We start from the raw sequence: 12,636 nt of genomic DNA, 5'->3' as shown, positions 1-12,636 counted from the left end.
AGCCCTTCGTGGCAGTCGAGACCACCAGGAACCCTTGAGCGGCCGCTCCAATCCTGTTGCCATTGGCAACGGCGACCGGCCCCCCCCCAAGTCAGCGTGGCGCGAAAAGGTGGAACTTCCGGGTTCTGGACGCTAATGCGCATGCGGTGGTCGGTCAGTCACACTGCACTTCCTGTCGCGTGATCTTGAGGGCCAATAAAAGTGCCTAACTCCAGAGTCACGTGCCTCCGTTTCCATTAGCAACCGGAGGCTTCTAAACAACCCGCCCTCCCTCCCCATCCTCTGTGGTCCAACCACCCTCGGCGATCGCAGATTTAACGAGGCTCCGCCTGACCTCTGCGCTCCTCGGGGCTGCGGACTCCCGCCCGCCGCCATGGTGAGTAGCCGGTCCGCTGGCGCCGCACCGAGTAGTGGGCAGTGGCCGGGGCCGGAGACGCGGAGCTGGAGCTCCGGAGTGATGGCGTGGCCTGCAGCGGCTTTGAGTCGGCCCCTGAACCTCCCTGAGGAGAGTGGGAGAGCTCAGTGAACCTCGGCCAAAGCCCTTCTGGGATAGTGCTAGGTGAAGCCGTCTCCTAGCAGCCTCGCTCCGCCGTATCATGTCTGTTCCTCGCCCCTGCCCTGGGTGCCCGGGCCAAGTCACACCTCGCAGGCGGACGGTGAAGAGAGCTGGCGGGGACCGGCTGCAAGCCGAAGGCGCAAGGCGGAATCTTCGTTCGGTTCCAAAAATTCTCAAGTTTTTGCGCACACACGCGCGCCTTTTGGCAGCATGAACGAGATGTGTTAACGAGCCGAGGCGGGAAAATGTGATTGAATCCAGCTTTCTGATGTGACAACGATTTTAAGAGTCCAAGCCCCCCGTTTTACAGCTGAAGAAACTTAGGTGATATTTCGTTGGTTCTGACCTGTTCAAAAGAGGCCCCATTTTCTCGCATGCTCAAACATATTCCATTAACCTCTCCAGCGGATATACCATGCCAGCTTAACTAGCAACCGCACCTAGAACATTCCACTGTACCGAAGTGTTCGAAAAAGGGGATGAAACCAGAGTTGGGGCACCACTGAAATGGGGGCGAAAAAGACTTGGTGGAGCTGTTCGTGGTACAGTTGGGGACACACATCTGTGGGTCAGCCTGTTGGACTTGAGAGTCATAGGCATATAGGTCTCAACTGAAACCTTGAGCTAGATTATGTCATCAAGGAGAGGATAGAGACAAGACAGGGCCCTGGGAAATACAGATTGTTTAAGAGACAACCCCAAGAAGAGGAGCCTACAAATGAGATCAAGAAGGAAAGGTGGAGTTAGCTGCCAAAGAATGGAGCAGGTCAGCTGAGAACAAGGCATCAGCCATGTAGCTGGATTTGTAATTAAGAAGTCGCTGGTGAGCTTTACAAAAGCATGTGGGTTTAAGGACTACATGGTAGAAGGGAAGCAGGGAAATGCAGTGGTAGCTAGAGGGAATCTCAGGGGTTGGGGTTTTGTTGTTGTCGTTTTTAAGCGTGAATGAGGTTTATATACATAATCTTCTCTATAGTCTCAAGGGAAGAAGAAACCCATAGCATGTTGAGAGGGGGAACAATTGTGTAAGTAAAATTCTCCAGGAGTTTGAAAGAGAACCGATTAGGCCTCATGAGGGAGTGGCCTTCAAAAGGAGGAATACTCTTTAAGTTCATTTGTCGGGCACATGTCTGTCATGGGCTGGGCACTTCGAGAGGTACTGGTACATCTCAGAGAGTCAGATGGACAAGGTCCTGTCCCTTGTAGACTTATGTCCTAAGGAAAACGGGACTGCCAAGAGGAGGTGAGGATGTATGTGAGTACAGGAACGCCATGGTAAAGGACTTGGGGGCTGAAGGAGATCATGCTAAATGACCTTGGAGTTGGCTGCCCCAATGTTGGAGGCCACCCTGCATGCTGAGAGTGAGGGGTAAGCCTGGAGAGAGGCTTGGAAGTTAGACCTTTGCCTCCCATAAGAAGGCTATGATAGTTCAGGTTATTCTTAAAATAAAGATAATTCTGACTCATTTAGTCTTCTACATTAGATGTTCAATTTTATAATTTCCTTCTTTAATTATCACTATAGCTGTAAGATGGAAAAGAATTTCATTAATGTCTAGCACATAGTTGTCAAGCTTTCATCTGGTTTAAAAATCAGGACCAATTAATAGCTATTTCAAAACCAAATATATTTTTTAAAGTTGTATTAGATGAGGTAAGTTAAGTGGCTGTCATAAAGATCCAAAAAATAGTGGCTTAAAGAATACAGAAGTTTACTTTCTCTCATCAGCTACCTCACTGCTCATCTCAGGTGAGTAGGTCACCGCTCCTTCATGAAATCACTTAAGGATACGGTCCCTTTCATTTTGCTCCACCAGCCCCTAGGGCATGGTTGCAGTCTGCGTGGTTCAGCCGAGTCACCACCACTTTCAGGTTTTAGAGAATTAGGGTGTGGCAAAGATGCGCCCCCTGTCTCAAGGCCCAGGCTTTGGAAATAGCCCTCATCTCGTCCGCTCACATCCAGTGCTGAGAAGTAGTCAGATGGCCACATCTGCCCACAGGAGGACTGGGAAGTGTCCCCTAGTTGGGTAGCCATGTCCCGGGAAGAAGGGAGGAACAGAATTTAGTGGACATCTAGCAGTCTCCACCACAGGATATCCTGTGTGTTTCCATTGTTCCTTTATTACATCTTCAAGACTGACAATTACTTCTCTCTCTTTCAGGCAGAGCTGGGCCTAAATGAGCACCATCAAAATGAAGTTATTAATTATATGCGTTTCGCTCGTTCAAAAAGAGGCCTGAGACTCAAAACTGTAGACTCCTGCTTCCAAGACCTCAAGGAGAGCAGGTATCAGGAGACTGTCAGGGAACCTAATGGGAACGCAGATCCCTTCTGGCGGCCGGGGTGGGGATTCTGTAGCAAAGACCACACAAACCATGGCCGGGGTTATAGTGATTACTAATCCACTGAGAGCAGCTACACTAAGCCTCGTAGATATGTGAAACTCAAAAGATTGGATTGCGGTGAGAGCAGTCTGTTACCAAAGACGCATGGATGATGCACACGTGATAATTAAGAGGTTGCAGAGTTTCAGGAGGGCAGTCAGGAAAGGGCTTGCGGGATTAATGATTGGCTTGTTGTATTAAAGATTCCAGAACGTTAATTACTGAGTTATTAAGTAAGATTAGAGCCATAAGATATGACAATTAGCAAGAAAACACCTGCGAAGTTCATATTGAATTAAGGGTGGGGAAAACAGCAGGAAACCGTGCAAAGCTTTCTGACTGGTACCAAAATTGTTAACTGATTTCGTAGCAAAAGATGAGAATTAGTTTGGTTGGAACAATAATGGAAGATAAAGACCATACAAAATTTACGTTTGATCTGGAAGATAATAGGGAAACCAGAGAAAAAGACTGAATAATAAAGAGACATCGCATGACTTGGGAATAAGGCTTTGGCACACTTAAATGTCAGAGAAGACATAAATGAAAAAGGCCTCCAAGTCAGCTGCAACTGTCATAAAGCCATGAACTTCACTCGGTAGCAGAGACCTGCAGCCGTAGACCGTTATCTGTTCCATCCATTAATTTGGTTTCCTAACCCCCAGCAGATATAAGCAGCAATTTAATTGTCGAGGCCATGGGACGGCCAGAGAAGGTGCTTCATTTCTTACTTTATGCATCCGAGTCCCTTAACTGCTGTTCATAATAATGAACTTGGGTTGCCAATAAAAGCAGATTTTTAAAAGCAGATTTGATATGTTCTATTAAAGAATAGAAAGGCTGTTAATATATTTAGTAAGGACTTTCATCAGAAATAAGTCAAGTTTTGGTTTTTTAAGAGTGGTTAAATTCTGCTGGCCAAACGAAACATTAAAGAATAGTAAATCAAATAATATTAACTTGAGTATAACTTTGGTGCACTTCCCTTCACTAGGTCCTTTTGGAATTGAGGAAGAAGACGAACCTGGGTTTGGGGCCCTTGCTCTTCATCTTCTGAGTGTCTGGGACAAGGGACTTTGAGGACAGAGGCAGGGGGAGGTCGGGATTGGGTTACTGTGAAACTCATTGAAAGTAGGAGGTGCGCATTTCTCAAGGATGCTGCTTTGGGGCATGTTGGCGAGAGTGCCGGAAATGATTGTGTGGTTGAGTCACCTCCAGTGGGACCACGGGCATGTCACCGCCACACACTGAGCCTTTGTTCCCGTCTGTAAAGTGAGGGCATTGAAGAAATGGCTCCGAAGTTCCCTCCCAAACCAAACACATTCTGTGAGAGAGCGGATTTTTACCACAGTTGTGGATGATGGTGTTTATTTTTATGGAGTGGTCAGTGGTCCGTGAAGCTTTAACTAAAATAAGTTCATTTTGGAGTTGGTTTTTTTTTCTTTTGAGTCTCAGGAATGCTCGGAGAAACAATATGTAGTTACCGTTGATTTTCTCATAGGCATTTACTGACATCTAAATAGTTCATACAATTTTCGAAATGCCAGACAAATGGAAAGAAAGGAGAAATTATACCTTCCAGGTGACTTTTGAAATTACTAATTATGATAAGACTAATTTTAGTGGAAAATATAAAGTACAAAAGATTTTTAATCTGAAAAAATTAAAGAAAAAAGGAAATAGTTTGGGGGAATGTCTCTGAGCATGTGCTTATTAAAGGATGTCCACATTTGAATAGTGAGCCACAATTTAATTGTTCAAGAGACTTTAAAATTTAATCCAGTATCAATTATTTTCAGTCTTCTTTATTAATAAAGAAGACAGTTCCCAGAGAGGTGTTCACAATAACCCTTCATTCCCTAGATCAGGGGTTCTCTCTTTCAGGCAGGCTGTGGACCGGTACTGATCTGTGGCCTGTTAGGAACAGGGCCACACAGCAGGAGGTAAGTGGCTGGCGAGCGAGCAAAGCTTCATCTGTATTTGCAGCCGCTCCCCAGCACCGGCATCGCTGCTTCAGCTCCATGAGGTCATCAGGCTTTAGATTCTCATAGGAGTACCGGTCCCTGGCCTTGCGCCACAAAGGTTGGGGACCATGGGCCTAGATGACATGAATGTGGGTTTCTTCATTTTGTTTTGTTTTGTAAACAGTTTCTGTTGTTTATGCAGAAGTTTTGGATGGGGTTGTTTTTCAGGCTGGTGGAGGAAACCTTCACCATAGACGAAGTCTCTGAAGTGCTGAGCGGGCTGCAGGCTGTGGTCCACAGCGAGGTGGAGTCCGAGCTCATCAACACGGCCTACACCAACGTGCTACTTCTGCGGCAGCTTTTCTCGCAGGCTGAGAAGTGGTACCTCAAGCTACAAACAGATATCTCTGAACTTGAAAACAGGTAATAAAATTTGTACCTGCAGTTATGACAATGGAGGCCCAAGCATAGCCTTAAAAGTTAGCGAATGTCTTTACTGCTGCTTTTCTTGGGGCAAGTGCCTGAGAAAATTTGAGTAGGGCAACAGCAGAGCATCCTGTTACTGAGTGGTCTCTTACGCGCCACTCGGCATCCCCTCCAAAGCTGTGTGTTCCTGCTGTTTCTAGGTGTTATAAAGGCATTCGAGATATATGAAATTGCTTTTCAGGTGATTAATAATTAATCATTACGATATCGTTGTTAGCCTGATTGCCATTATAATAAATCTTTAGAGATAGGTCAACTAGAAAATAGAGATGAAACATTTGAAAAAATATTCAGATATCATCATTTCAGACTAGTAGTATTGGAAGTTTTTTCCTAAATAATTACATTTTAAATTATACTTATCTTTAAAATAGAAAATGTAAAAAGAGAGTTTTACAATCCGAATACCATCAAAGAATTCGGTGAATTTAAAAAGCACGGTAAAATCGGTGAAATTGAAACTCATTCTAAGAAAAGTCATGCCAGAAATCAGGAAAGACTGGCCGCCGAACCCTGCGAGCTGTTCTCCAAACGCAGGGCAGCGTTAACGCTGGGCAGGTCCCCAGTAGCGAAGGGAAACCATTCAACTTCACCGACTGGCAGGAGGGTGCGGGCGAGCAAACGCCCCTGTTACGAGGCTTAGAAGAGTCGCCACTGCCATTCACTCTGCGGGTTTTGTGTGGTTAGCTCTCACTTACCTTTGCAAATGGAAGAGAATAAGCGTGTGGATCACGCCAGACCATCTTTCTGGAGACTGTGTCATACTCTTTCTCAGTATATATGATACTCTCTTTTTCAGTAGATATCACAAAGTACTGTAATTCCATTTTGGGGAGGCTACTCTATTAAAATCAGTTTGTCTTTCTTGAACATCTACTAGCTAACAGTGTGTATTCTATAACAAAGCTGTCTCACCGTAGCACCTCAAAAATATAGAGTTGACTACAAATTTCAGACATATTGGTATTAGCATTGTAGTTTAGTTCTAGTTAGCATATTGTACACTCAGTAGGTGCAAAATACTGGGTGCTGTGGGAGATCCAAGTGGAGTCCACGCAGTTTGGATTCTCAACCATTAGTGCTGAGTTTTGTTCATCTCTGTTCTCTCCAGCATGTACTAGATTGGTGCGAGTGGTTTTATTCTTATGTGTGTGATACAATTCTATTTTAAATAAATGTTTTTTTCATATGTGCTTTTATCTTCAAGAGAATTATTAGAACAAGTTGCAGAATTTGAAAAAGCAGAATTTACATCTTCAAATAAAAAGGTAACTTTTGGTCACTTTAAGTCCATATCTTAATAGCCAGTATTTAAAATCCTTAGGTTGCTCAGAGCATTCAGGGGCTAAGGTGAGAACTCTCAAGGAAAAGCATTCAAGAGCAGAATTCAAAAGCTGTTCTTGTTCTCTCTCGCTCGCTCTCTCTCTCACCTGTTTTCCTCATCTGTCAAGTGGAGGCCGTGCTAATGGTTACCTACCTCTCTCATTAACCATTCTCGGGATCTGCGTCGTATAGATGCACCATAAGCTTCCTTGGTATTGGGTGGTAATTGCTGCCGAGATGGATCTGTGAACATGCACATACAGAACAATTCTCCAATTATTCCTTTAGAATATATTTCTGATATTTCCGGGTCAGAGGGCATGGATTCTTTTGTTTTTAAGACACATTGCTAAACTGCGGGAACATTTATGGCAAGGTATTCTTCATCTGCAGTGTGGTTCCCTAAATCCTCATCAGTATTACAGGTTTCCCCAGAGTCTGGGTCTGTGCAGAGACCTGTGTTTCAGCTCCCAAAGCCCAGTCCTTACAGGCTACGATTTATATCCGCTCTGGCTCTGAGCGCCTAGCCCCCTTTCCCTTCCATCTGTATTGTTTTAGACAAAATATGGAGCGGACAGGTTTCATGTTTATCTCTAATTCGTATTGGGCACCATGGGCCAGGCGTCGTCCTGGGCATTGGGACGTAGCAGAGAACAGGACCAGTGAGGACCCCCACCCTCTTGGAGCTGACATCCCAGGGTGTATGTTTACATGGTGTCTCTACCTAGAAAGTGCCAGTGTTCAGGGATCATGCGTGATTTATCCTGCGGTGGTTTCAGCTTGGTTTCTGTATTTCATTTCAGCCCATCATAGATATCATAAAGCCGAAACTTGCTCCGCTTAACGAAGGTGGGACGACAGAACTCCTGAACAAGGTAATGCTGCCGTCATTTTGAGAAATGGCACATCCTCTCTTGTGCCCTCCGGTCACCTGCACAACTTGAGAGTGGAGGCCGATTCAGGCTTTGGTCCAAGGAGGGCGATTAGTCCATTGCAGTTGTTTGAATGGTACCCGGTGGGCCAGAAGAGGGCACACTTACCTTCCAGAAAGTCTGAAGCAGCTCCAGGTCACATATTTCATGGTGAAGTGAAGAGCATGGAATTTTTGACAGCGTTTATTGATAGACATTAGAAGTTTATGGGCTGTGATGGCAATTAAGGGAATTTTGTTGAGAGATTTGTGAAAATTAATTACCAACATACAAATAAATATTCTTCGTGACTCCAGTATTGTTAACATCACGCAGATGTTGTTAGATAAAAAGCAGTTTATACCTGACCTTTTGCCCTCAAAAACCTTAGAGTTTCATTGAGAAGGGAGAACTAATCTTCAGGAAACAGATAAGAGAATGCTAATGTGTGTGCCACAAGTGCCACAGGCGCCACAGGGTGGCAGAGAAGACACAGTTCCGTGTGGATGAGAGCAGTTGAGGACAGACTTTTGGGTAAGGCAGGGCCTGAGCCGGGCTGAAGAGTAAAGATGGGTTAAGTTGTCAGAGGCAGGAGGAGGGGGCCCAGCAGGCAGGAGGACAGAATAGGCAGCTGTCAGAGGCAGAGGGCAGGCCGGCCTGATTGGAACAGCAGCGCACTGACGGGCCCGTGTGTGTGTTGGAGCGTAGTAAGAAATAAGGCTGGACCGACAGGTGACTAGTGATTAAGCTGCTTACAAGCAAAGGTATTTGGCCTCCGCTCTGTCAGAAACATTTAGGGGCTTGCGCACAGGGTAGTGGAATGCGGAAGCTTGTGTTTCAGGATAAGTGACAGCGGCGTGCAGCATAGGCCAAGAACAGACCCAAGAGTTGCAGGATCAGCAAGGTGAGAGGTGGCATAGGAGAGGGACTTTGGGAAAGGCTGAAAGCGGAGGGCTGAAGAGAGTCTGAGGCTGCGAGAGAAGGAACCAGAAGTCTTAGAGCCAAAGGCGACCCGTTGGGGCTAAGGCCGGTGGGCTGTGTAGAATTGGAATATTACCGATAACGGGGGCACGCAGAGTTTTGATCTATTATGTAATTTAAATCTGATTTTAAAGTAAATTTTTAAGTGAAACAAGTAACTTCAAGTATTAAAAATAGTTGGCTGAAATAACAAAACTTGCATTTACCCGCAAAGGAAATTTTAAGACTTCAAGAAGAGAATGAGAAATTGAAGTCGAGGCTGAAGACCATTGAAATACAGGTAACTGAGAAATACTTTAACAAGATTCGTGGGAGAGTTACTTACAGACTAAATACTGAATGTGTTTTGTTTAAACTTGATTATAGGCTACAAACGCACTGGATGAGAAGTCAAAACTAGAAAGAGCCCTGCGAGATTTACAGCTTGATCAAGGAAATCAAAAGGTGAAATCGGTTTTAGCTATCTTTTTCAGATTTGCTAGATAGAATAAAAGTATAAGCTTAATATTAAGTTTTAGTTACTGTTCATCATCCCCCGCCTCCTGCTGCTGTTGTCCTGCACTGGGACAGCTTGTCCAGGAGAGGCCAGGTGAGGACCAGCGCCCTCGCCTCGCCGTCCTCCAGGGCAGAGGGGCAGATGCACAGCTCACGTGCCTCCCGTGTCCTGAGAGCCCGCTGGCATACAGGCTTGAATTTATTTTTTAAAAGTTTTCCCCCTTTCACTTTGCTATCCCAATTACAATGAGGAAAACAGAAACGAAGACGAGTTTTTAGTCATAATTGTATTTGTATGTGAGTTTTATTATGCAAAACTTATTACTTAGTTTGCCTTTCTTGAGTCCGATAAAATAGAGTGAATTTGCCTTTATGAATCTTCAGATCCATCTCTATGTAGTGGTACTTGTATAATGCAGCGAAATCCAGTGTTGATCATCCCCGGGCTTGTCTGAGTGTAATGGCTGAGTGTCGCTCTGCCTGCTAGAAGTCATCTGCGCACAGCTCTGCCTCGTGGGGCCATCTGTTGAGGCTGGAAGCTTTAATAGGATGTCATTTGAGTGAATTGTCCTTGCAGTGTTGGCTTTTCTAGTAGTTTTATCGTCATTGTAAATGTCTACTAAACAATCTCAAAACCTGCCCCACTAGGCTCGTGTTATACTTTTTCTATGGAAAATTACAAATACATACAAAAAGAAAGAGAATAGTATAATGCACCCCAGGTATGCAACACTCAGCTTTCCCAGTCATTAGGCAAGGCCAGTCTGGTTTCATATTTACCTCTACTTTCTTCTCCCCGACCCCACCCCTGTTTTTTTTTTTAAGGCGAAATCTCAGACATTACATCATTTCATTCGTAGCTAGATATCTTTTAAATAAGAGGATATTTCTTAGATGGCTAAAAAAAAAACAAAGGAAAATACATGTAATTTTCAATCATTATATACTAAGGACCACAGATGTATAAACCAGAGAGCTAAATAACTACAGAACAGCTTTATAATTCCCCCGAAGGAAAACAACTGCAAACACTTTGGATGGTGAATTTGTTTTAAAAGCTATTTTGGACTTTGCTCCAATTTTACTTTTAAGATTTTGGCAAAAGCAAGATGCATACATGCCTTCACCAGTTGCAGAAATAAAATCTTTTGAAAGATCCTATTTCAAAAATGAGCAAAGAATTTTCTTTTGTTAATAGCACTGCTTCATCTTCATATTTAGCAATTATAGACCATTTTCCTGTCTTATTAATACAACTTTTTCTTTCTGTTATAAATTTTATTCAGTCAAAAACAAGATCTAGGTAGAGAAAGGATCCAGCTGCTTGTATTAAGCTGACAAAGTGTGCAAATGTGCATATCGCATTAATATAAAAAAATTAAAATATGGTAAATTTAGCAAACCATAAAATCAATAAGCATTGATTTGGCTCTCATATTTTATTGTAAATAATAAGTAAAATGTTATTGATATAAATGCATTAATTTTCTTATTCTTCCATCTGTATATTTTAAAATTCTTCACTGGGATTTTTTGAACTCAACTTTTCAACATGACTCTTGTTTGGCCTCCCAACTCTGGAACATGCAGCCTCATCACATTTAGGGTCTCACCTCTCTTGTTCCTCATTGGGATCCTAGCAGTTCATAAATCATGGAAACATGTTTGGAAATCGGTGACCGAGTGTCTGCCATGTGCAGGACACCATGCACTGAAGGCTGAGGGTGCACTTGCAGGGCGTGCTGGCAACTCCCCAAGGAGCTGGAGCGCGCCCAGGCTGCTGGCCCAGGTGGCTGACATGCACACGCAGTACGCCTCGTTCACCTGTGCCTCCCTTCACGGTGAATCACCATCTAAAACAGTCACTAATAAAATGTCAATGTGAAGTTATGATGACGTGTATATTTTTCATAGGATTTTATAAAGGCTGGAGATTTGAGTGACTTGGAAAACACAGTTGCCACTTTAAAGAGTGAGTTTCAGAAGACACTTAACGACAAGACAGAAAATCAGAAGTCCCTGGAGGAGAGTCTAGCGACAGCCAAACATGACCTGCTCAGGGTTCAGGAGCAGCTGAGCATGGCCGAAAAGGTCAGATTTGTCTCTAAATGTCCAGTTAAATGACAAACGCAGTACAGAGGAACAGGGGGGACTAAGGGAGGAATTGATTGGACAACTGCAAATTCACGTTATTTTTTCTCAAGATTTTAACCAATACATGTTCTAAAGATTTGTCATTTCTCGGCGCTGAGATTCTCCCATCTTTGGCACTAAAATCTCTGTGATAATAAAAATCTCCACCCCTCCCTGTGGCATGGTGGCATGCTCCTCCACAGTGGCTTCCCTCCACGGCCCTGCTCCCTGTCGCCCTTCCCGTCCATCCCTCCTACAGCCTGATAGAGGGATGGGTAACTTTTTAAAAAAGGATTCTATGCCTTTTTCTTAATTTATATGAAAAATGTTGAGGACTGGGTTCATTAAGGATTAGACTCTTCAGAATTTGGGAGCAAAAATTTAGCTAATTTCAAAATCCTCCTCCTATAATAGTGACACTACTTTGGGATTTGGAAAAAGATCATGCTTATTCTACCTGAAAATCAGTTTACTGTTTCAAATAGATTTCCTTTCTAGGGTTTGGTATTTCTGAGTTATTTGCTAACATTATATTTGGGATAATGTTACTATTTTATTGGCTTCTCATTTGAAAGAATGTGTTTTTAAAGTATGAATAGTCTTAATTTTATATGAGTATATTTTTTAAAGAAAGTAGAAAATATAAGCAGAAGACTAGTAAAATTAGAGCAAAAAATATACATTTTCTTTAGATTGGTTAATTCTTTCCGTAACTATTCTTTTGTAACGGGCTGACGTTTTTCACGACGCAGGAATTAGAGAAGAAATTCCAGCAGACGGCAGCTTATCGCAACATGAAAGAGATTCTTACCAAGAAGAACGACCAAATCAAAGACCTGAGGAGAAGACTGGCGAAGTAAGCGCTGCGGGTCCTGCCCCTGGGACTCTTGTCCCCGCGGGGTCTGTTCTTCGTTAAAGCCGAGCTGTGTCCCCAGGGCAGGCTGGTTGCTCCACTGTGTGGTCCGAGCCTGCTTGGGAGTTGGGCGAAGGGTCGCCGGCCGGGCCTCGTCCGTCCGTAACGCCCACTGGGCTGCTGCTTAGGTGCAGCTGGAACGGAGGCTCGCGTGAGGCTGCGGTCGGCTACTCTCGGCGGTGGATTCGCGTAGCGGGGCGTCGGACGGGATGCACAGCGAGTGCAGGCCAGGGTTGGGCATTTCTCCTCGGTGCTGGCCTTGCAGCGTCCAAGACCTGGGCATACTGTGCCCTCAGGTGGCAATTTAGGTGCGAGGGAATGAGGTCCACGCAGGTGGGTGCCATAGCCAGCATGGCTGAGAAGTCCACACTCCACATAGGACTTGTCTGGCCACCTGATGCCCAGGTGGGACCACGTGAGGTTACAAGAATTCCCCGCACAGAGGGAAGCCTAAAGCTGAGGCTCTCACCACGCCCTTACGGTCCCTTC

General features: G+C 44.4%; 1 protein-coding gene across 1 annotated transcript in view; it reads left to right on the top strand.

Moving 5' to 3' along the window:
- The first annotated feature begins 245 nt into the window (after window positions 1–245).
- The window catches only part of LZTFL1 (leucine zipper transcription factor like 1), a 13,494-nt gene continuing 1,103 nt past the window's right edge, over window positions 246–12,636 (top strand). Inside the window, exons 1-9 of the mRNA XM_006914858.3 lie at window positions 246–376; window positions 2,719–2,843; window positions 5,134–5,328; window positions 6,599–6,659; window positions 7,518–7,589; window positions 8,821–8,886; window positions 8,973–9,050; window positions 11,016–11,192; window positions 11,987–12,090. Coding sequence (XP_006914920.1) covers window positions 374–376; window positions 2,719–2,843; window positions 5,134–5,328; window positions 6,599–6,659; window positions 7,518–7,589; window positions 8,821–8,886; window positions 8,973–9,050; window positions 11,016–11,192; window positions 11,987–12,090 — 881 coding nt within the window. The 5' untranslated portion in view covers window positions 246–373. The remainder of the gene's footprint in view (window positions 377–2,718; window positions 2,844–5,133; window positions 5,329–6,598; window positions 6,660–7,517; window positions 7,590–8,820; window positions 8,887–8,972; window positions 9,051–11,015; window positions 11,193–11,986; window positions 12,091–12,636) is intronic.

The sequence above is a fragment of the Pteropus alecto genome, unplaced genomic scaffold (assembly GCF_000325575.1).
Source record: "Pteropus alecto unplaced genomic scaffold, ASM32557v1 scaffold156, whole genome shotgun sequence".
NCBI lineage: Eukaryota > Metazoa > Chordata > Mammalia > Chiroptera > Pteropodidae > Pteropus > Pteropus alecto.
The sequence above is the reverse complement of the archived record's forward strand: the minus strand, read 5'-3'. Positions and strand labels throughout refer to the sequence as shown.